Source organism: Tympanuchus pallidicinctus, unplaced genomic scaffold (assembly GCF_026119805.1).
Source record: "Tympanuchus pallidicinctus isolate F22 unplaced genomic scaffold, pur_lepc_1.0 scaffold18, whole genome shotgun sequence".
Lineage (NCBI taxonomy): Eukaryota > Metazoa > Chordata > Aves > Galliformes > Phasianidae > Tympanuchus > Tympanuchus pallidicinctus.
Window position 1 is genome coordinate 5895478 of NW_026294699.1, and position 16755 is coordinate 5912232.

General features: G+C 37.6%; 1 protein-coding gene across 5 annotated transcripts in view; it reads right to left on the reverse strand.

Annotated features, from left to right (window-relative positions):
- GRIN2A (glutamate ionotropic receptor NMDA type subunit 2A) overlaps positions 1 to 16755 on the reverse strand; it is a 161432-nt gene that overhangs the window by 71571 nt on the left and 73106 nt on the right. For all 5 annotated transcript variants that reach the window (XM_052680127.1, XM_052680126.1, XM_052680125.1 and 2 more), the window contains one exon: positions 2739 to 3331. In XM_052680127.1, coding sequence (XP_052536087.1) covers positions 2739 to 3331 — 593 coding nt within the window. The remainder of the gene's footprint in view (positions 1 to 2738; positions 3332 to 16755) is intronic.

Consider the following 16755-nt stretch of genomic DNA (forward strand, 5'->3'; position numbering starts at 1 on the left):
ATGGCATCGCCCTAGAATACAATACTGGGTTTAAAGCTGAATTAGACTGTCATTATAACAGATGGAATTTAAAATCCTATTTTCTGCTCTCCTCTTGAGCTTGGTTTTGCTTAGGCAACACCTTATAGAGTCACTTTTCTGCTCTCTACTGACTGGTCTTTCCCTGAGCTGGGAAGTGGTGCCCCTTTGTGCAGCCCCATTTCTATACCAACAAAGCCCAGCACAAACAGCAACTCAATACAGCAGGCCCCAGGTCCATCAGCTGTTTACAGTATTTCAGCTCTTTACCATTGTAGTGTATTCCAAAATCCTTTGTTCACGTTTGTTCCTTAGTACAGTGTTTTACGCACTTATCTTTTAGTAGAAAATACAAAACTGCACTATTTGTGGCCTGAAACTATGAAGGTTACGTTTCAGAATAAAATCCCAATTTAGGGGATTCCTTTCAGCTAGGAAAAAAAACTTAACATTTAGAGATGAGAAATATAAGGTACAGAGAATTTGTGTAATTCACCTTGGCATGACTAGTGAGCTCCTGGAGAATACTTTGCAGTGCTAAATGATTCTGTAAACTTACTTTTCTTATCAATTGTATGTGACAAAAACAATTCTTACATAAGGAGGGAGTTATTACATAAGGAGGACTATTAAAACTTTATTTATTTTACTGTAATACTAGTATTTATAAATTAAAAACAACCTGTTTCCTGTTGCTGTGGTGTTGGAAAAGGTCAAAGCGTCATCTGTACAGAAAACACATTTTCACTTTACAACTCAGTGTTCTGCAGCATAAAAAGACTTTACTAAACAAAATGCACTGTGTTAAAACACCACTGAATGTGCATCGTTCAATGCACACTGCAAAATCTCCTGGTGAAGTCTAATCTCACTGCCCAATCAGTCACAAGCCCTATTCACACAGTCATAAATTTTTCATCAGAAAAAGAATGATACCTTGAAGAAGGACAACTTGCACTGAATGCTGAATGCCTAAATCCATTCCACAGCTGTGAATTGCCAGACCTGTGGAGTTCAAGTTCTTATGGCCTGTCCAACTGAGCCACTGTATTTTAAACACCAACACACAGAATGCCACTTCATTTTTTTGTGCAGAAAAGAACTTAAAACAGTGGGCTTCTTTCTTTGCACAGATCACATTGTTAAAGCACAGAACACAGTTAAGGGGATACCATTTGCTTTAAATTTTATCTATTTCAGCCAGTGCATGATTTGAGGGTTGCATACATGGCATGGGTAGGACAGTCCTCCCAGCAGTGCCTCCTGCCATGGGTGTCCAGCTACAGTTCTATACAGGAGCCATGCCAGAATGGCGAGCCAACACAAAACTGCTTACTGGCATTCTCCTGGGGAACAAGTGGTAGCAAAGAAAGAGTTGCAGATTTTCTGCAATCCCTTCAGTGAATTTGGACAGTTTTAGAAGCAGAGGCTTAGAGATAAGTAAGCTGCGACACAGAAAAAAAAAGTGGAAGTGTCATACCTAAAGAGGCTATGTCATACTTAAATTATGACTTCCACCTACCTAGTGGGAGTTATACCTAAAGAGGGCTGTACCCATTTCCTAAGTTTGGCCCTACTGTTTATGCACTATATGTATGAAGTGATAAAATCCATTTACTCAGCACTATTTGGCCTACAAGGGAAGTTTCTGAAGCATGTTGTATATTAAAGATGTCATTTTCTAAGAAAAAAACTAACCACTCCTGGACACCATACAGCAATCAACTCCCAAACTAAATATACACATACATCTCAGAAGATTAAAAACATCCCATAAACTCCCATATGAAGCTGTCACTGATTTTTCTTTTTCTGGCAATTCCAACCTCCTTTCCTATAAAGAGCTGCATCTGCAATATTCAGTCAAAACAAATTTCATAAATGCTGCTTAGTAATATCCCTAGGAGAGATTGTGAAGAGCTATAAAAATATGCAAGATTCCTTTTACTTCCTCTCAAAAATCAGCTGAAAAAAAATTGTTTCTGTGTGGCAAATATTATGCAACATTTGGGATACAAGTAATGAAGAGTACCACATCCAAAGGGGATAAATAAAAGGACAAAATTAATAAATAAATAACAAAGAATCCTGATTTAAACCTTACCAGTTCCCATATGACAAACTCCTCTGAGAAAACATCCATACCAACTTGAACTATGCAGATGAAGTTTTACAGTTATTCTAGAGGAAGTGACAAAAATGAAATGCTCACAAGGAGAAATGAGAGATTTCAGTTATTAGGTAGTAAAAGCTGGATAACTAATCTAATACTTCTACAATATCCAGGATCACCTACTTAACCTTACACATCTCTTTTCTTCTGAAACATTAGCATCTTCCTGCTGATGCAAATGAGAGTCCTGGTAACAAAGGCAATGCCTTCAATAGATTTTGGTAATGTGCCTCACAGTTCAGGTACCTAATGGCACTATTTTATTAACTTCATTTCATACCACCTAAAATCAATTTCTACTGCCTTTGACATCAGACTCAGTGCCTATTCTCAACAGCACATATCATTTCCACGTGTACAGTTAGCAGTGTAGCAGTTCTTACTGCACATTCCCTTGGAACATCTGAAATTCATTATTCAAAAGGGGTGTGATGGCATTATCAAAAACTATTTTTTCTCCTTCAAGAGACATATAATACTACTATAATGGAACATTACCAAGGTTATGTAGAAAAGAAAAAAAAAAAAAGAAGACAATAAACCTTACTGGTGCAAAGTGTGAGATGGCCGGTCGTTTTTCTCCAGTTGACCATAGCAGCTAGTTTTTGCTTCAGGAATGAAGGAGTACTTTTCCAGCATGGCTGATGCAGCAGTGGCAATAATCCCAAGGCCATCCCGCACTCGAGCTTCTAAACTGTAGTCCCATTCATCATAAGATGCTGAAATGAGTCCCGAAGGAAATTCCTTGGGAGTAATTTCTGTGTTACCACTAACCAGGCTTGGAACTATCCAAAAGAAATCATACCCGGTAAGGCCCAGTGAGCGAGCCTCATCTAGTATGTAGACAGCTTCATCCTTGGAACAATAGAGAAGGATGACAGATGAATGAATTTTCTTCAGCTGAATTTGTGTCTTGGCATCTCCAAAGGCAGTATCAAGAATGATGATGTTCTGCATGTCCCATCCAACAAAACTATTTTCCACTGTGGTCTTAATGACATTGATGAAGTCTCGATATCCAGGAAAGGTGGTGGTTACCAGAGAAAACACGTGCCAGTCATAATCCTGCATGATCTTAAGCATGACGATGGCTTCCTGCTGGATAGAAGCCCCAAATTGGAAGAATGTTGACATCACATCCTAGAATACAAAATACATTGAAAGATTACAACTTCTGGACAAACCTAAAAAGAAGTGCATCTCTACTTCTAATTCTTAACTCTACCACAGCGACCAAACTTCTGTTGAGTTTAAAGAACTTACTGTGCTCTACCACATTCAGATCATTAATAAGTAAGGCTGATTGTGAGTTCCACAGCTAATTAAAATACTTACCAAAGAGTGACAATTCATGGAAGATATTTCTAATAGGTTTGTCACATGAAGACAACGAATTCAATACTTACTGAGGAAGCATAGGCTCCTCAGAGGTAGCCATTATATGTGTTAAACTTCTCATCTTCAGCTTTAGATTCATCAGACTTTGACCCAAAAAATTCATAGCAAGTTTTAGTCACAGTGGAACTAAATTCCAATACACATGCTGTACAGAAATGAAGCAGCTCTGTTACTTCTAAACCCACTGAGAGGTGCTTTATCTCCATGCGCTCACCCAACTTGGTTGAATTTGATAAAACTCCACAGAACTACATTCATTATCCCTATGTACTGAGTTCACTACTGCTCATAAGCTCACTAATGTTCATGGTCCACTCAAGTCACAAGGTCCATTGATGCCCGATGAAGAATTAACAGGATGTCACTCCAGAGAAAACCAGCAAGCTGCCAGCATCCACATTAAAAGGCTGAAATGGAATTAAATTCAAACAATGACTCCTAGGAGTCAGACAAAACAAGTGAAATACTAAAAATGGAGCTTTTCCTTTCACAAACTCTTTGCTAGCAAAGTAGTTTACAAAAGGAGTTTTGACCAAACATTTTGGTAAAGTTCACACCCATATTGCATGAATCTTTTTCATATAATTGTGAATGTGAATGTTAGTGAAAGATCAAGCAACTAACATCAAACTGTGATCAAAATGATGAAAAGATTGAAATTATATGGTGAAAACAATTCTGAAGTCAGGAAAAGTTAGAACAAATTTAGTTAGAAGTAGTTGTGGAAAAGATTAAATAATTCTTTATTCCAAGTGACTTGATTTTCCTGCCCCAAATTAGGTGGATTCAAACAAAGAAACAATAAAAAAGAAAGAAAAGACCAAATGAAAACTTCATGTTTCCTTCTCTTGCACATGAATGTACATTTCACAGCCAAACACCTCCCAGCGTGTACCACACAAGAAATAAGTAATCTTCCAAATGCTTTTCACTTAACATCATTTTTGAATATTGCATATGATGTAAAATTGTCACTACAGGTCAGCACTTCAACATTCCTATGCCTATGCATAGAACAGACTCTAGTTTAGAACAGTTCTCTTTAGTTGTGTTATTTCACTGATGAATATATTACGCTACACTGATTTTAATTAACACAATCCATGTCTATAACTCCGTCACCATCATAAGAATTGCATATTTCACTTCCCTAATTCCAACCACGTGAATATTTCTCTCAAAAGCACACCCTCAGCTGTTATTACAATATCTTATGTTTCCTTGCTCTACCTTTTCCATGAGATGAACAGGACAGATTCACAGCTGCTGTCACAGCAGAGGTTAGCCCTGTCAACAGACTGTGACTGCGTGCTCCTGAAGGAGCAGCAATTGTTGGTTAGTTAAAAAAAACCACTTATCTAAAATACCACACTACTTTGCTATATGAAAATACAATGCTAAATCAGAACAAAATAGGGGTCAACATAAGACAAAAATCAATTTTCCACTTGAGGGATTTTTCAAATTTATGTTTAGCAATATTAGGACAAGAAGCAAGAAATAACATGGAATGCAATTTAAAAAGCAATCTACAGAATGATTATATTCAGTTAGAAATATTTTTATTACAGAGACTACAGGTAGGACTTTAAAGGTATGTCAATTGCTTCATTCTCTTTTTGTATCCTTCAAAGAGATCCAGAAAAATAATGGTTGTTCTCTTATTTTATGGCTCTGTAACTCAGATATTCTATTTGATATTACTTTTAAGGCATATGGTAATAAGTCTAAATATACAGAAGAAGCTGTTTCCTGTTTAATGACTTATCGTATCTATTTGGCATGTTTATGGAGACTGAAAAAACTGAAAACAGGCGATCAGTCACGAGTTTAAGCTGAATCAAATAATATCACATCTAAAATATAGAGAAGGAAATTATTTTTACCAGTATCAAATGCAGGTGAAAAATGTATCTCCCAGTGCGCTACCTTGGTACTATTTTTCCTGGACTGTTTGAAATGATGCAATGATCCCAATGTAATGAAAAATGAGTTGTGTTTAGCTGTGATTGATAACCAGATTTCACATCTATGCATTCCATATGAACCCTTGCAAAATTTTCAGTAAATGCAAACACTGAAGGGAGCTGAAAATAAAAGCTTCCCTTCCAAGAAACCCCACGCACTTTTAAACTCTTATGTTATTAAATTCCTGCCTCTGTTCATTAAGAGAGTATAGAACATGCAATTCCCAATACAAACATCACAGAGGTGCCTAGGGAGAAAACTCCTCCATTATCACCATGGGAGCAATCTGGGGGGAAATTAAACAAAACTATGTACTTTTAGGAGAAGCAGAGCAAGATGAAACTGTGGAATTTAAAAATTATTACAAAGAGAAGAAAAGATTTCCTTCCTTAGGATCTTTCACTTCTTTAACATGTAGCGAAACATTCAGCAGAGCAGAGGCTCTACAGACAAGGATGGATTTTATTTTCTCCAGATCTGCCTTTGTATACCTGTAAAGATTTTGTGTTCTACCACTGGTTACTGAGAAGATGGAGGCCCTCTGACAGAGCTAAAAAAGGATGGAAAATTTCTTACCATGTCATTTAACTGTGCAAATGGACAGCCACTACAAGATAAAGGTCAACAAAAAATAAAGTAAGCCCTCCATTCATTCTTTATGTTTGCTCTATGAGAAGAATGCTCAAGTTAGAAAAGAACAGCAGCAAGCAATGGAGTACACTATGGCTTTCCCATAGCTGACGTCCCTTTTTATTATTTCAAGGAATAAATATCAGAGAAGCGTGATTGTGAAAGGTTAGTACCAGCTTAATCAAGCATGTTCTCCTTCATATCCCAAGGGAGCCTCTGCAGGAATATATTTTGTAGAGGTCTCTGTACTTTCAGGTCATGGTTTTATCCCAAGAATTTTGCTAGTTAACAGTTATTTTTTTTCTTTATTGTATCTATTTCATTTAATACTGCCTTTTTGGCACATCTGGGCTAGCTGTGAGATTCAACACTCCCATTAGTTTTAGCTGCATCAGAACAGCAAATAAACAAATAGTAAGAACATGAAAATTTGGGTTTCTAAAGATCATCACAGAGTCCACTGATTTTCAATTCTTCACATTCTTCAAACAATACAATGTCACATCTAATGAAGTGAAAGTAACTCAACATGCCATCACACTGTGAACGTGTAACTTAATTACAGAAGATGACTAGTTTTGCACAGAGATCAGTGCTCCAGTTCTCCGGGCTGGAGCACACCATCTGGGCTCTCATTCACAGATTGTGCAAACATTACAAACTGGAGGTTCTGCCTCAGCTCCCATTCCACCATGACAGGTAAGGGAAAAATGTTTTCAAAGACTGAAATGACATCAACAAAGTTGTAACTGTGCCTAATTAAAAAAACAACATGAACCAACAGGGATTTTCATGCAATTTGATAAAGATTTACCCACAAGATGTTAAGCATATAAATTATTTGGCAATGTTGGACATATTTTATGCTGTAGATTATAGCTGAGTATTAGTTCTCTTCTCTCCCTTATAACAAATGCAGATAAATGTTTTGCCATTTATCTAATTTAGATCTGATTTTCTCGCGGTTGGTACAACAGTATCCTCCTGCCTTATTTGTGCAATTAGTCAGCACTAAACTGATACTCTCCTGAACAGTCTAGAAAGACCTGGTTTTCATGGGGAAATGACTTAAAATTAGGCATGCCATACATTTTCCACCTCAAGGAACACCAGATTTCATTTCAAGAGCTGATGGGTGAACATCCTTCAAACAGTTGTTATGAATTATTTGAAAGCAATCAAGAAAGTTAATGACTTTTCAAAGACAGAGAAGACAATTGTGAAGATTCTCCAGTAACGTTGGTGAAAGCTTTTTGCTGGATGGAAACATTCATTTGCCAACAATACTCATTCAAGGCATGACAAGAAATTTGTGGTGGCAGAGCAAGAAGTAAATGTGGTCCTGTCTCTTATCATGTCGCTCTGCAGATAAAAAGCTTAGAATAAACTGATGATCTGGTTGTGTGCAGGTTACCTAGCTGGATGAAGAAAATTATTCATAAAAAAATGATGCTATAAAATGAGGTAGAAAGAGACACCAAAGCGAAACCAGAAAGTCTTGAAGTGTTTTCAGCTACCACAATTTTACCCCAAGTCTTTCAAAGTGCACTTGATGGAGGGAGAAGGGGAGCCAGAGGGCCATCTTTGGGGTCAGGTGATTACCAAAAAAAAAATTGAAATTCATAAGAATAGTGGTTTGTTTAAGGAGCCTGGTGAAAGTGCAGGAAATCCAGCAGGGATAAAGGCAGATGACTGTGGGAAAAGTCTGAATAACTTTCCTTTCATAGCATCAGTGGTTCATAACTCCTCTAGAAATAAAACCATAAAGACAAAGGATAAGTGAAAGATACTAGGCAAATGAGCCACACAGATAAATTAAAAAAATAAATAAATTAAAAATATGTGTATTGGATATAGACAGTCCAAGCCCAACATCTCTACTCTCATACTCACACTAGTGCATTATTTTCCAATATTCACATTGTTTCTTATTGGTATTCAGATACTACATACTTTGTGAACAAAAGAACATGCTAGGCTATGTGGAAATCCAATCTGTAGCCTATGAGAGTTATCTATCAAACCAATTAATTCATATAGTTAGAACTACATCTTCTCCCACAAGGCCATCAGAGATGAGCTTCTCTTGATTTGTGGGCAATCTGGGGAACTTCAATGGATGTAGAAGTACAGCATTTAGTTTAAATTGACTTATATTATTTCTTGGAGGAGACAGCTTTTTCTAATTATAAGTGCTGAGAATAATCTCACTGTTAATGACCATGCTTACTGATAGCAACTTTGTACACGGTTTAACCAGCTGATTGTAAACAAGAAACTGGCAGCCCAGTTTCAGTGCAGGCAGATGGATCTGACACGTATGATGACTTCAGAATTTCAAAGGAACCCTCAGCTCTCCCTCAAAAAAAAAAAAAACAAAAACAACCAAACAACCCTTTTTCAACATGCTAGTTTATATTTTTAAATTTTTCAGCAGGTAAGATTCCATTTTAAGAGTTTAGTCTTACAAATCTTCTAGCCCACACAGAATCACACAGAAAGCCCCAAAGGGTCTTATCATGTCTTTAAGAAGTGTAGTGCCTAAATGTTGTCTCGTTAACAGCTTTTTATGGCATCAGACTAATTTGGCTTTTTTTTCCCCCAAATCAGCCACCCTAATTGATATCATCCTAATGCGGCCAAATATTTAAAGATGCAACAATTTACTGTGTGCTATCCATAGGATATGCTGAGATAGAACCCGGTTTACTTATGTTTTTGGTACCTTGCCTGAATGATTTATAGAAATTTAGAAGAATCAAAGTTATGCAGTAATTCATCCATAGGACAAACTTCCATTCCAGCTCTTTGATATCTTACACAGAAACCATTTCATTTCACTGTAAGGTAATATCACAGAGTAATTTAGATATGTACCTTATACATGCAGCAGATAAGAAAACTGGTTCAGAATGAGAGGCTTATAGTGCTTAAGGACAAGTAGGCAAAGTTTTGTATCTTACCTGGTATAAGTACTGCACAGGAAAATTCTGCATATCCATTTGCTTAAAGCTCATGCAACAATTAATTTCACAGAAAGATTTTTCATTCCATTTCTACTATTAGGAACATTAAAACCTATACCATCCAAACTTAATAATCCTGTAAGCAGAATCAAGACTTCACTTAAGCATGATTCCATTGGTTCTATCCAAGAATTCTGACTTAAATCCAGAATCAGTAACAATTTGTCATTTTTTGGCAGCTAAATAGTCTGATTATTTATTGTATGTATTGCATAATTGTGCAGAAAAGCCTTACATTACATAGAAATATATGCATAACTAAATATCAATACAAATGTCTAAAGACACCATCTCTTTATCTGAAAACATTTGGTCTCAATGGAATGCTAATATAATTCTCACTTGTATTGGGATGAGATGCCAGAAAACCATTAACTAAGTCATTTCCACACATCTACACTTAAAAAGTAAAAATGAAGGCAACAAACAACTTCCCCCACCACCCCCTTTCACCAAATGGCGAGTATGAAATATTAAGTTAAGCCAGTTTAATTTTTACCATGTGCTTTTCCCCTATAAGCCAGGACTGTAGGACTGGCCAACCCCACACCAACTCAGCCTCATTGAACTGAAGACTGAAATCCAACAGCATGAGGCTAGCTGAGAGGACAAACAGACAGATGGGAAGGAAACCTTGTAAAAGAAAGGAAAAAGGAGTTCAAGGAGCCACTCAGAGCAGCTTTCCATGGCAACAAAGATTTGTAGGAGATATCCAAGCAACGGAGGAAGATGAGGATAAGACGTGAGATTCAAGATTCTTCTTGATCTCTTCAGGATGACAGATGCATTTTGGTTTCCCAGGTGGTTTGTGTGCTAAACAAGAAGTGTGAACTTGATTCACATGCCTTTGGGAAGCAAAGTCACAAAAATCACCTACTTATCCAAAACATGCATGCTGCTTTTTAATTCACCTAGGGAGAAGTGCTTCAAAATACTCAGTGTGCTCCTCTGCTCTAACGTAAAATCAGCAGATCAGCAGAGGGTACTCCAGGGAAATGCCATTTATGCTTATCCTCTTTATATTTTCCTCTTTAGGCACCTTTGACCTCTCGGGCAAAGCAACAGCTGCTTGTGTATTATGCTAATAGGAATTGCATGCTTTCTCAGAGCCGTCAGCCCATCAGGCTCACAGTGATTATCGTTTTCCATTGTACATTTAATAGCAGCAGGTCAGAAGCAATTTCAGTTACAACATTTCTGAGATGAACGGTCTACACCAATATGTTCATACCAACGTAGCTTGAGCTGAGAGGGTGGCTGACTATCTTGGAATGAAACTCACTGGTCAGAACATAGCCCAAGTACCAACATAGGATGGTGTTTCACTGATACTCATTTCAGATCCTTTGAATAATCATAGTTCAGATCACCTATGCGTAAAGAACACCATCCATATGAAAAGGAACACAAGGTGGTGAGGAAGGGTGTGGAATTCAGACGTAAGCAGACCAGTTTTACAATAGCAACGTGCTACCCAGGTGAGGACATGAACATTTACAGTTGCACATTACGATGGAGGGTAGGTAAGGTAAGGTAACATATACAGACAAAAAACTGCACTGCCTATACTTCTTCTGACACCACCCACACTGTTCCACGTCTTTGAGGTAAATCTACATTTTCTTTTTGGCACTCTGCTTAAGGAGGAATCAATTTATTTAGCTGCAAGAATGTCACACATCAAGACATTTGCCAAGCGCTGTTTCCAAGTGCAAATAATAAACTGGGCAGAAAAGCTTTACCTACATATATTCAAATTACTGAGATTTTTGTACAGGCAGTAAAACTATTTTTTTGTGTGTGTGAAATAATGTAGTTCAAATTACCACTCCTTAGTTAGGTGGAGGCAAAATACTTTTATGCATGGTTCTGACTTACAATGAACATCTAAAGGAAAATAACTTAAAGAAAGGAAATGTTCAAATTGCTAAGCTAAGGTCCCTGCAGGCAGAGTAATTCTTTCTATAAATGCTTCCATATTTGACTGTCATACTATGTACAGAAAATACTGCGCTGTTGTAGTATATTGAGTATCTAATTTCCAGCTATTAAAAAAATAAATAAATAAATAAAAATAAAAATCAAACTTCTGCTCAATATTCAATACAAGAAGATTGCATTTTTGTGAAGAGGATTGAAGCTCTCTTCCTTTACCTGCACAATATTGCTATACTTTGAAGAGAGAGCTGCTGAAACCTCATCCTGAATAGCAATAAGTGACAAAACATTATTTAGATTGATGCTTCTAATGCCAGTAATTTGTTATTAGTTGCATTTTACAACACCAAGCATATAGCACTTTCCTAAAAAGGCACAACACCACACAAATCAATGACTTCTATAGATTCGTATTAAACATATCAATATAAACAACAGAGTTGATCTAACACTGGTAGGAACATGAAAGATTTTTAATGTCTCCATACAGACAGCAACAGATCTCTTTCAAGATCCATAATGCAACTCAGTAATAAGTTCCCTCACAGCCAGTGGGAGTTCAGGATGCCAAGCAGCCTACAAAGGTGAGGATGCCCACACAGAATGGAGCAAGCACACAAATAGGAGTGTTTGGCTGTGCTCTTTCTACCCACACAACTGTATGAGTCCTGAAGGAAAGGCGTTGAGTACTCAGTTAACTAACATAGATTGCCTTCCAATACGAAGCTCATATTCCTTAACAGAACAGTGCAAAGTTGTTTAGATGCCAATCTTCTTAGTTCCTTTGAGAATAAGTCTTACACATAGAATGGCTAACAACAGAACTCCTGTCCTCACCAGTTAAGTGCCTTCAGCTCCACGCATAAAAGATGAGTGCTCATTACATTTCAGGGGCCTTGTATAGCAAAGCTTGTTAAGAAAGTTGCAGCTGCAGCTTAGATTTCAATATACAAGGCACAAGGGACTGTGGTTTGCCTTACAAGCATGTCTTGATTTGTCTCCATTTGTGCCCCCAGTGTCACATCCTAGAATTACAGAGTTAAATTTAAGAGTACAGAATCGTCTGTGCTCTGCAGGTCCTTTAGAAATAATCCGTAAATCTTCAGCTACCCAAAATTCAGCCTGAAATACTGACACTGGAAAGCAGCATCCCAGCCTTCTCCATCTGATACTTGCTATCCATAGCATGTGTAACCTTTCACCATCATTAAACAGCTTACTGAAATACAGGACTGATTCTCAGCTGGGCCATGGCTTACTGTCACACGATGAACAACCAAAAGGAAGAGAAAAAGCAGTGACACGACCCTTTGCAATATACTCCTCCAGGAGAACTCCTGGAGCATGGGTGTAAAGTGGAAGAACTGAGCCAGACTTCACGGCACCACTCTCACTAGGCTGTCCTGGCACTCCTCTCCACGAATCCTAATTCTCTCTTTAAAAGCAATGCAACCCAGCGTTCATCAGATGATGATATTTCATGTTACGTTAGCAGATAATTAAAAGATGATGAACAGTGAGTCTAAAACAGATCTCCCCTTTTGTGCAAGGAAACTGTGGTGCACGCAGAGGCTGTGATGTGCTCAGGAGCAGACGCTGCTCCTTCATGAAAGGACCACAGGAGGGGAGGATCGGGGTGCAGGTTCCTTGTCCCAAAAGTTCCTTGCTGGGCACTCCACACGTAACAATTTCCCCTACAGCACTGCTTCCAAAGGGCATTTCTGATGGCACTCAGCTATTCCTAACACCTACAGCACAACTGCTGTCAGGAGCTGACACAGGTCCAGAGGCAAACATTCAGCACACTAGAGGCACCATTAGAAACAGATGAATAGCGCAGAACAAATTAACTCCTTCATTGGTAGCAGCAGATATTTTCTTTCATTGTGTGTAGATCGCATACTACTAATAAGTATTTGGACTCTCACTAGTTCCTGATAAAAAAAATACATTATGTATGAATTTATTTACCTTTTAACCAGCAAAACACCTTCATTTGAAAATACAGTCTTGAAATCTCATCACTGAACTCATATGAAGAAACAAAAAGGAAAAAAAAGCAGAGGTGAGGGCAGAAACAATACATTGTGATGGATGACCTCATGCCAAACATAATCAGTTAAGAAAAGCCATTTACCAAGTCCATTCTTTTAAAGTTAATCATCATTCCTATTAAGAAAATACTGAGAGTAATGTTATTTCAGATTAAATGAGTGAGGGTCAGTAAAAGTTTAGCCCAGCAAATTAGAGCAGCAATTAATTGTTATACTCAGTAATGCAGCTTAGCCAGCAATTATCTCTCTATCTCGTCAGACTGTATTTGCACAATGACAGTTTCATAAAAAGGCACTTACACAAAAGCTGCAGTTCAACAGCTATCACTTTTCAAAGATGTAATAATTTCCTTAGTAATAAACAGTACAGCCTTAGAATAAGTGAGCATATTTAATTTCCTTGTAAACCTTTCTTTCCATAAGATTCATTTATCCCAAAGGATACGCAGAATAACTGAGTACATGCTACAATGCTACATCTCATGAACATGCCTTGAAACCACCTGTACAGAAATAGGTTCTGGTCTCCCTTTCCATGTTGTAAGTGCGGTCCAAAGGTGGTTTTGCTCCTATACTGGATGATAACATGTCACTACATGTGATAGGATGTGACTGTACTCACCTCATCTCAGTCTATCAAATGATAAAATACAATTTGACTGTATAATGATTTATGCCTGTGAGATATAAAATGTATAGAATTATGCACACTGGAAGACTTCTGCACACCAAATGCTTCATTTCCATGCCTGGAGATGAAGAACACTTCTATTTTATTTTTTTCCAACAAACCTCATAGAGAAGTTAGATATATTGTCATACAGTCATTCCCCAGAAACAAAGCACTAACATTTTCTTGCTATGAAAATATCAAATCACTTGTGGTGATCAGGTAAAACACACCATTTTTTTTTTCCTCTGAAAAATTGCTTTTCTTATAGCTTCACACAAACCTCCAAGATTTTATATGGCGTATTTATAAGCAAAGTTCAACACAAAGTATAAAGTGAGGTATAAATAAAAATGAAATCATTAAGACAATATAGAAATGATTGGTGCTATGGCAGGAATAAGCACAGAGAGAAAAGCAGTCCCTGCTCCTGAGAAAGGGCTGAAATTATTACTTGAAAATGAAACAAGTGCATCAAAATGAGAGCTCAGCTGAGCAATTATACATACACTGCTGCACTTGGAAATTAAATGGATGCATAAGAGGAATTCTCATTAACTCATTCATTTAAATTAATATACAATGAGCAAAAGAATTTGAGTAGACAGAATAATGAAATGATGTTTGCTCCAGCAGACAAGGAGGAAAAATAGAAAAGAGATCTGATTGTCAACTCTGCTACACGGGAAGACTTGTCCTCCTCTTTGGTCTCTCAGATGCACTCAAGAGCATCATGAAGCCTGGAATCAGGTGCCTATTCCTACTCATGGATATAATGTAATTTTTCCAGCTATTTAAACATTTTTGCACTTTCTCAATATCTTTAACACAGACCTTTTCCCACCCCATCAAGCAGCAGCTGAACAGTAGATTATTTGAGAACAAGAGCAACTTTGTTTATCGCAAAGCCTAGGGCCAATTCCTGCCCTGTACAGAAAGATGGGGTGTATCACTCTTCCCAGTCTCCATGCAGGCTCAGGGAAGTTGAAGGCTTAGTGGAAGAGGAGCAGATTAATCAGAGAATGTGATTCAATTGGCGATATATTCATAAACGAGTTCCACCTATTCCCTCCACAACACAGATTGGAGAATTCAATCTCTTTCATGCTCCTCACCTGATTTCCAGAGCTGTCTATACACAGAGAGCAATACATGGCCTTCAAATGACTGTGTTGACCAATTTCTGTATACTCGAATACTTCATAAAATTTGATTAGAGGGAAAAAAAGATTCAAGCAATTAACACATAAGCCACGATATTTAAATAACCACTGAGGTGCATAGCAGTCATCCCGTTACCAATTTACAGCTAACTGTAGGATGTCTCATTTTAACAACTTTTTACAAACTATTTTAGAATTTACATTGCTGCTTGAAGTGACTCTACTGTCTTGTCAAATAATGTGATCCAGCCCATAGCCCTTCAAACAATGACTTCAGCTGCTGATCAGCCTCTGGAAGCACTGCCCCAAAGCCTCTCCTTAACAGCTTTTACCTCTGTGAAAGTTCTATCCTCCAAGATCCGCAGACTGAGAAAACTTGCAAGTCAGAAGAACAGATAGCCTGGCAGATGTTACTCAGGTTTTTCAGGCCAATGAATGATGATCAGTGTTTTAACCAGCTGTATTTAACCTTATCTAACTGATTTGCCCCATTCTCCCCCTCTCCTTATTTTCTAATTTGTTACCTTTGATTGGCAGCTGTCACCCTGGTGGTGCAGCTGGAAGAAGGACTTGCATGAATGCTCCTCAGCTGCTCCAGTGAAAAATCAGTCATTCTGTTTTAAACAGGGTTTTGTGCCTCTCTCATCTTAACTGGCCAGCTCTGCTCAAAAGATGAAGAAGAGCGTTCAGCAATTTTCAGTTCTGCAAGGCTGTAACCCCTAAAGGATAGGGATAGCACTGAGCACTGCAGGGCATGGATGCAGCCTGGAGTGGAAACTTAGTCTCCTGTTAGTGGAATCTCTTAAAGTAGTCTACACCTCTGAAAATATAGGTTAGATTCAGAGGTCAGGTAGCCATAAAAGAAAATGCACTGGTGATTAGAATTTCACTGACATTCATAGCAATTTAAAGTACTAACTGCAAAGCAAAGCAAAAATCACACCTCATTCCAATTCAAAAAGCCAAATCAGAAAGATTACCTCAAAAGTCGTGGCCTCCTATTTAAACTTACATTAACGATTTATATTTTCCATCTCTGAATGTAGAATTAAGGCACTATTCGGAAATATGAAACACTTCAATGCAAGCTTTGCATTTATTTAATGCAGTTTTTGCAGGTAAGGAATTACACCTTATCTATTCAGCTTCCTTCGAGTTTGTACTCTTGTTGAGCAACTCCTTGACATCAGCCAACAATAACTTCAGTTTTTCCTGATCAGGATATAGATATAGCATGATATGGCATCCTTCCTTTTTTTTTTTTTTTTTTTTTGGTATTTAGAATGTATATTTCCAGTTACACTGCTGAACTAAAAAACAACACAAGTTTTTCTTGCCTTCCTTTGATACTTCTAGCTTTGGCTGTGCAGGCCTGCATAATAAGTGCCATTTATTTATAATATCTTTGCAGAGAGATATGAAAATCTTGAATGTTGAGAAAAAATCCTAATGGTGCAACTAATACACCGATGCAACTAACTGAACATGCTGGTAAACTACATCAGAAGACTAAGCTAAAATAATAACAAATGTCATCTCTGTCAAAGGAAATCACAAAATGTACACCATCTTCCAAGGAGTGCTGGTGATGGCTGTGGCGTAAGCTCATGACTGCTCATTAGGCATGATTAACTAACTTTCCTCTTGCATAACAGAATGCTCATTGGTCTCCAATTAATTTGGGTTATGAAGAAATATCATTCTCTGACTGGAGTTG